The 7862-nt window shown below is 44.5% G+C and overlaps 1 protein-coding gene across 1 annotated transcript; it reads right to left on the bottom strand.

Moving 5' to 3' along the window:
• Positions 1-6289: 6289 nt before the first annotated feature.
• Positions 6290-7081, bottom strand: LOC142521926 (uncharacterized). Its single transcript, XM_075625100.1, has 2 exons — positions 6898-7081; positions 6290-6774 (listed from the first exon to the last, which is right to left on the bottom strand). The coding sequence occupies exons 1-2, from the start codon at positions 7079-7081 to the stop codon at positions 6290-6292; spliced, it is 669 nt and encodes a 222-aa protein (XP_075481215.1).
• Positions 7082-7862: the final 781 nt, after the last annotated feature.

Raw genomic sequence — 7862 nt, 5'->3', positions numbered from 1 at the left:
CAGCCAATCTGCAATGTATATTGCTTCCAATCCGGTATTCCACGAACGGACCAAGCATATTGAAATCGACTGTCATTTGATTCGAGAAAAGCTTCATGCCAAAATCATTAAGCTTCTACATGTGTCGTCCGCGTTGCAAATTGCTGACTTGCTCACTAAACCATTGCTTCCAACTCAGTTCAAACTACTGCTGTCCAAGATGGGAACCATCAACATACATGCTCCATCTTGAGGGGGCATATTGAATATTATATAAAAGGTACTTGTAAAACACGCTTTTAGTATATTTTCTATTTTTCATTTTGATTGTACTGATATGCATTAGTTTTATTCTTGTCTTTCATATAAATACTGTAAACACACTTAAATTCATTTGGGAAAAATGATAATGGAGATTTCTTTCCGTCTCTCTCCCCAACTTAGTTTCTGCTTCTAATAATCCAGGAACTGAAAAAATAAAATCAATCGGAAGAATAAAAAACACTTCTCAACACTCAAAAATACTTGAAAACACTGCAAAATCTCTAAAATCTAGATTGAATCATTTTTAGTTTTTCGAGTATATTTCCAGAAATATAACATCTTTTTTAATTCTAGATTTCAACAAGTTCTGTTGTATTTTCTATAATTACAAATTCCTAGTGATTTATGGAAATAAAATAATGTTGGGAATTTGTTTTTATCGTTTTCCATTGTCATTTTTGTCATTTTATTTTATTTTTTATTTTGGTGAGTGAATTTAGCTTCAGAGACCATTACTAACAGTCGACTTTGACACATTTTTTGACTTCATCGAAGTTAGATTTTTACAATTTTGATTTAATTTGCTAGATTTGCACCTGACATACATGTATTCTACAGAATTTTGTGCATACATGTTCCACTGCAGTGTGATCTTTCTGCCTCTAATTATTGACCAAATTTGAAGATTTTAAGTTATAATTATAAAAGGGAAAAAAAATTTCTGAATGATAGTTTCCTATTTATTCATCTATTTATTTTCAAAAATAAACTGTATGAATTTCAAAAATAAATAAGATGGTAAAAAAATGGAAGGGTTCGTTAATTTTATTCCTATTATGAATTTCAAAATCAGAAAAGATAGTTAAAAAATGAGAGGGTTCGTTACTCTTATTCCTAGAAGTATCCAATATTATTTTTAATTTTTTGCTTTAAAAATTATTTATATATTATATCAAAATGGAAGATGCCTTTTTCACAGGACTAGCACGCATTCTCGAAGTTCAGGATATTGATGCAATCCAACACTTATTAAATGATCTGTAATGTGTTGTATTATCAATTGATTAGGACTCGTGAATGATCATTCTTTCATGGTCACACACATTTATTTTAATATTAAAAAAATCTTGTGCATTCAGAGATAGTTCATCGGTCTTCTGGACAAGATAAGAAGGGGTATGTGATAAAAAAAACAACCGACTTTTACATGTGATTTTACGTTCAGCCGCATATCTCTCTCTTATCCAGCAAGTCTCACTAGTCCAGACACAGGTTTTGAAATTATCCTGAGCCTGAAATCACAAATAAGATCGTTAGGAGGGGGCCAGGAGGATGTCCTGGCGTAGCCCCTCCGACGCTCAAGTCAGAGACTGAGGATATATATGGGGGGAGCAGCTAAGGGTGCTGCTGAAAACAATATAGTGAATGAATTAACTGAACACTCAAACCTGATATTTGTAGGAGGATACTTGGGCTCTTGATGGGCTTGTTTTCCATTTGGGCTAGGAATGAACCAAGGGTAGTGGGTCCATCCATGTCTTCCATCTGGGCTAGGCCCATCCATGGGGTATCATCAGTCTCCCCCTCCCGAGTCGAACTGAATCGTAGGTTCAAAGTTCGATTAGTTGTGTTGTCCTTGGTTTATCGACGACGAGGGCATACCGTAATAGAAAAATTATTTTGTTTGCCGTTAACGAACAATGTCCACCGCTGCGAAAATTACGGGGATCGATGAAATACGGGGATCGATGTCTACCACCACCGCCCTCGCCTGCCAAGCCACGCTCGCCCAACCATCCAACCCTCGCCAAGCCCGCCTCCCTCGCCAAGCCACGCTCGCCCACCGCCCTCGCCTGCCGAGCCACGCCCACACTAGCGCCCAACGCTCGCCCAACTGTGCGCACACCTGCCGAGCCACGCCCCGAGCTCGCCTTCCACGCTCGCCCTGCCCCGAGCTCGCCCCTGCCGCGCCCCGAGCGCCCCAACAGCCACGCTCGCCCGAGCGCCTTGCCCAGCGCCCCTGCCGCACGCTCGCCCGAGTGCCCCAATAGCCACGCTCGCCCGAGCACCTTGCCCAGCGCTCCTGCCGCACGCTCGCCCGAGCGCCTCGCCCAGCTGAGCGCACCTGCCCCGAGCTCGCCTGCCACGCTCGCCGTGCCCTGAGCTCGCCCCTACCGCGCACACACAAGCGCCGAGCGCTCGCCCAACTGCGCGCACACCTGCCGAGCCACGCCCCAAGCTCGCCTGCCACGCTCGTCCGCGCGAGCCCAGCCACCCCGCCGCACGCTCGCCCACCTCCGGCTTGTTCTATTGGTCCTATTCCGCGAGTCTTCTCCCGCGCTATTTCCGGGTCAGTTTTTCCCCTATCTATTTGATTATCCTCAATAGTTATGTCTTCTTCCTATTCTGAGTCTAGTTATTCGAGTGGTTCCTAGAGGTCCAAGGGGTCTAGTGAATCTAGTGAGTCTAGCCAGAGTAGGATTTTCCTAGTTGATCCTGACTTTACCCTTGATTCCCATGAGGAGCAAGTCACCACTCATAGCCGTCCTGGTAAGGAAGTTCGCCATGTGACCCAACAGATGAACATATCTGAAGCGGATAACTTATGGTACGGTCACTTGTCATCCCACATCCCTCCTGGTAGTGAATCAAAACTTAAAACTTTGTGGCACATTCCTGTATCTCATCAGATCATCATTCCTACCGCTAAGGACCGAACCTACCTAGCTCCCAAGGGCTGCTACACCTTCTTTCAACACCACCTTGATGCCGGTCTCCGTTTTTCCTTGTGCGATTTCTTCCAAGAATTGAGCAAATACTATCAGGTGCATCTAGGCCTGCTCACTCTTAATGCTCTCCGCTTGATAAGCTGTTTTGCTGTGCTATTCTGGGCCTTAGACCTCTCTTTGAATTGCACCACTTTCTCCTACTTCTTTGTTCTGTCCAGATCAAAAGAAGGACCTTTCTACGTAACCTCCCGGTCTATCCACAAACTTTTTGACGGGGGTCCCAGTCATGTGAAGGATTGGAAAAAATATTACTTCTTTATCCAGCCTCCTAAGGAATTGACCTGTTTCACGGATTGATACCCTATTTTCACCAAGCCCGACCTTTCCAAGGGTTACAAGAAAGATAAGTAGTATCTGGAGATAATGAGTGTATTAGGAGATCGATGCTTTAGCATTCCCCAAATTCTGTCTAAATATCTCCTGTGCCATGCCGGGTTAAGTCCCGCAAAAATTAAACTGAAGGAGGACGTCGGTAGATATTCTAATATCTTCACCCTTTCTGTCTCTCTTTCGCTTATTGTGTTCTTTGATGATATTCTCATTTGGTTCATTATTTGCAGGTGTTAGAATCATGAATGCCGCACTGCAACGTGAGATTACGAAAAAGAAAGTTGGGAGTTCATCTTCTGCCCCACAGAAATCAGTCGTTCCAGCAGTCACGACGGGCACAAAGGGAGATTTCAATGCTGCTGAGAAGAAGAAAACATGTTCTGGCTCCACTACTGCGAAGAGGCCTGCTAGCTCCCCTACTGCTGCGAAGAAGAAGGCAGGCTCATCCTCCTCCGCCCCAAAGCGAGCCTCCTCTCCACCTCCTCCGCCTGGTAGGAAGAAGGCGTCCATTGATCCTAGCCCGTCAGTCTCGCATTCTGGTAAGCGCAAGATTTCTGAGATCTCAGTCGTGTCGGTCTCTTCTCCAGAAGGGTAAGGGTTGGATGAGGGGCCTCCCCCTGAATCGGGGGTACATCATCAATACACATCGGTTACGGCCATCGTGGGGCGGGGTCCTACTCAGCTGGCTCAGAAGATAATGTATCAGCTTCTTTCCGACGCGGATGCAGCATTCATGAATTCATTGGGGTGGTCAGACCTCACTCGCCGGACATGCAGCAGCATCACTGAGGTATATTTCTCCTTCTAGTCTTTAGATTGATGTCCAATACATGTATGATTTTCTTGTCATCTTTTCACTCTTGTCTACTTATCCAGGGCATGATGTACATAGGGGAGTTGGTTGAGCGTGCCAACGCCACTCGATCTACTACCTGCCAAGACTTACGCGAGGGCATGGCTCTTCGTGAACAGCTCCAGGCTAATATCGATGAGATGAAAGCGACACACGCTAAGGAGCTTCCGGAGTCCCAAGCTCGAGGCGACGAGCTTCTGTAGGAGAAACAAGAGCTTCTGAAAGAGAAACAAGAGTTTCAGCGACTGACAGAGGACAGTGTGAAGGAGAACCAGAGGCTGAAGGAAGAGTTAAAGACTGCTCAAGCTGAGGCAGCACAAATCCATAGGGACCTCAAGGACGCCAAGGTGCAAAAGCTTCCGAAGCCTCTTCATTCAAGGAAGAATTCCTCAAGTCTGAGGAGTTCAACGATATCTGCACTCCTAAAGCTTATCATTTCCTGGAGGTGGGTTTCGAGGGTGCGGTCGGCCTCTTCAAGGCTCAGGGCTATCCTCCGCCAGGCGTCCCTACTGACTTCATCGACATTGAGGCTTTCGTAGCAAGTCTCCCCCCCGATTCTTAGACCGTTACTTTTGTTATTTTTTATTTCTGCAGACATTGTATGCCTTCGGGCCATATTCTGTTACTTTCTGCACTTCTTTACTTTCCATAGTACTATGCGACTTTTGCGATGTTTACATTTGGTTACTTTCTATTGCACGCTTTTGGCATGTACGAACTCGCTTAACGCAACATTGAGTATTTTGCATTTGAAATTTATGGCTTCTTCGGATTTTGTATATGATATTATTAACCTGCTAGGGAAAACAAAATCCTCACCCTCTAACTCCTCTGCTAGGTGAAATTTTAGCAGGAAAATTCAATTTTTCACGCAGCTCTTCTACTAGGCGAGGCCTTAGTAGGGAAATAAAAATTCAACACGCCCATCCTTTAACTCCTCTGCTAGGTGATACCTTAGCAGGAAAATAAAAATTCCACATCCCCACCCTCTAACTCCTCTGCTAAGTGATACCTTAGCCGGAAAATAAAAATTCAACACTCCCACCCTCTAACTCCTTTGCCAGGTGATACCTTAACAGGAAAATAAAAATTCAAAACTCCCACCCTCTAACTCCTCTGCTAGGTGATACCTGAGCAGGAAAATAAAAATTCAACATCCTCACCCTTAAACTCCTCTGCTAGGTGATACCTCAGCAGGAAAATAAAAATTCAACACTCCCACCCTCTAACTCCTCTGCTAGGTGATACCTTAGAAGGAAAATAGAAATTCAACACTTCTGCCCTCTAACTCCTTTGCTAGGTGATACCTTAGCAGGAAAATAAAAATTCACACCCTCTAACTCCTCTGCTAGGTGATACCTTAGCAGGAAAATAGAAATTCAACACTTCCGCCCTCTAACTCCTCTACTAGGTGATACCTTAGCAGGAATATTTAATTTCTCACGCTGCTCCTCTACTAGGCGATGTCTTAGTAGGAAAATAAAATTTCTCCGCGCCCCAACTCTGCGGCGATGCCTTAGTATGAAAATAAAATTTCTCCACGCCCCAACTCTGCTCCTCTACTAGGCGATGCCATAGTAGGAAAATAAAATTTCTTCCTGCCCCAACTCTGCTCCTCTACTAGGCGATGCCTTAGTAGGAAAATAAAATTTCTCTACGCCCCAAATCTGCTCCTCTACTAGGCACAGCCTAAGTAGGAAAATAAAATTTCTCCCCGCCCCAACTCTGCTCCTCTACTAGGCACAGCCTAAGTAGGAAAATAAAATTTTTTCTCTTCTTCCAAACTCTGCTCCTTACTAGGCGATGCCTCAATAGGAAAATAAAATTTTTCTCCGCCCCAACTCTGCTCTTCTATTAGGCACAGCCTAAGTAGGAAAATAAAAATTTTTTCTCTTCTTCCAATACAACAACATTCAGGAATTAAAAAGAAGAACAAAATTTTATTGAATTCCAAATGATTACATAGGAAAATTCGAAATGAAATACATCAGCAATCAAATCAAGGATAATATTTTCTAAGATGATAAGCGTTCCAGGGCCTCTTCAATGCCTTGCCTTGCGCATTCTCCAAATATTAGGCTCCAGAGCTCAGCCTTTCAATAACTTTGAAGGGACCCTCCCACTTTGGGTCCAATTTCCCTCTCTGCTCTTCTTGCACTTTCCTCAGGACCAAGTCACCTACCTGGAAGTTCCTCTGGATGACTCTCCGATTATAAGACTGTTCAATTCGGTTTTTATAAGCTTCCATGTGAATGCTGGCAGCCTCTGTCTTTTCTTCCAAAAGATCTAGATCAGTAGCGCGTCTCGCATCATTGTATTCGTCATAAAACACTACCCTTGCCGATTCCAACCCAATCTCAGCCGAGAGCACTGCCTCATTACCGTAGACCAAACTGAAAGGAGTTTCTTTGGTTCCTTCCCTCTGAGTGGTTCGGTATGCCCATAAGACACTTGGTAGCTCATCCACCCAATTGCCCTTAGCTTTGCCAAGGCGAACCTCTAGACCCTGCACCAGTGTCCGATTAGTCACCTCTACCTGACCATTATTCTGTGGGTAAGCTACAGAGGTAAAGACTTGTTAGATCTTCATCTCTTTACACCAAGCTTGGATCCTGGCCCCTTGGAATTGTCTCCCATTATCGGATATCAGTTTCCTAGGTACTCCATATCTGCATACTATACTCTTCCACAAGAACTTCAGGACATCATTCTCAGTGATTCTGGCTAGAGGCTCTGCTTCCAGCCATTTTGAAAAATAGTCAACTGCTACCAATAGGAAATTCTTCTGAGCATAAGCTATAAGAAAAGTCCCCACAATATCTATTCCCCACTGGTCAAAAGGACAGGCAACCGTGACAGCCTTCATTGCCGCGGCCGGTCGGTGATGTAACCGGGCATGGCGTTGACAACTATCACAAGACAATAATATCTCTGGAGCATCACGCAGCACGGAGGGCTAAGAATAACCGGCGAGCAGCACATTCCTTGCCAACACATAAGCCCCTAAATGATTTCCACAACATCCCTCGTGAACTTCTCGGAGCACATAATCAGCCTCTTGATAAATCAAGCACCGAAGAAGCGGCCCTGCAAAAGACGTTCTATATTAAACTTATCCGATCATCACATAACGCGAACACTGGGTCTTCAACTTACGAGCTTCGCGAGGGTTATCAGGAGGCTTTCCCTCTTTCAAGTAATCAACTTATGCCAGTCCTCCAATCCTCCTCCTCCTGTTCAACTGCGAGTGAACTCGTGTGAGGTGTTTGTTCAACTTGAAATACCACATCTCTAGTCTTCCAACTTCCCATTGTTCCTAGCCATTTTGGCTAGAGTGTCTGCCTTTTCATTTTCTTTCCTAGGAATCTGTTCAAATGTAATCTCTACGAATTTCTCTCTGACTCTGTCCACTTCTCGAGCTTACTCAATAAGCTTCTCATCTTTCACATCATACATCCCCTTCATCTGTTGTGCTACCAACTGTGAGTCAGAAAAAATAAGTACCCGGGTAGGTCCCACATTTCTGGCTGCTCGCAGTCCTGCCAACACAGCCTCATACTCTGCCTCATTGTTAGATGCTCGAAAATCCAATCTCATAGCAAACTTCACTTCCTCTCCAGCCGGTGAAATCAATACTACTCCCACCC

The sequence above is a fragment of the Primulina tabacum genome, chromosome 13, assembly GCF_025594145.1.
Source record: "Primulina tabacum isolate GXHZ01 chromosome 13, ASM2559414v2, whole genome shotgun sequence".
NCBI classification, from domain to species: Eukaryota; Viridiplantae; Streptophyta; class Magnoliopsida; order Lamiales; family Gesneriaceae; genus Primulina; species Primulina tabacum.
The sequence above is the reverse complement of the archived record's forward strand: the minus strand, read 5'-3'. Positions and strand labels throughout refer to the sequence as shown.

Bases quoted from the DNA above. Each gene is read 5' to 3' on its own strand.
- LOC142521926 (XM_075625100.1), bottom strand. From the start codon at position 7,081: ATGAAGGCTGTCACGGTTGCCTGTCCTTTTGACCAGTGGGGAATAGAT. The intron at 6,775-6,897 runs GTATAGTATGCA...TTACCTCTGTAG, and splicing joins CCTGAAGTTCTTGTGGAAGA to CTTACCCACAGAATAATGGT.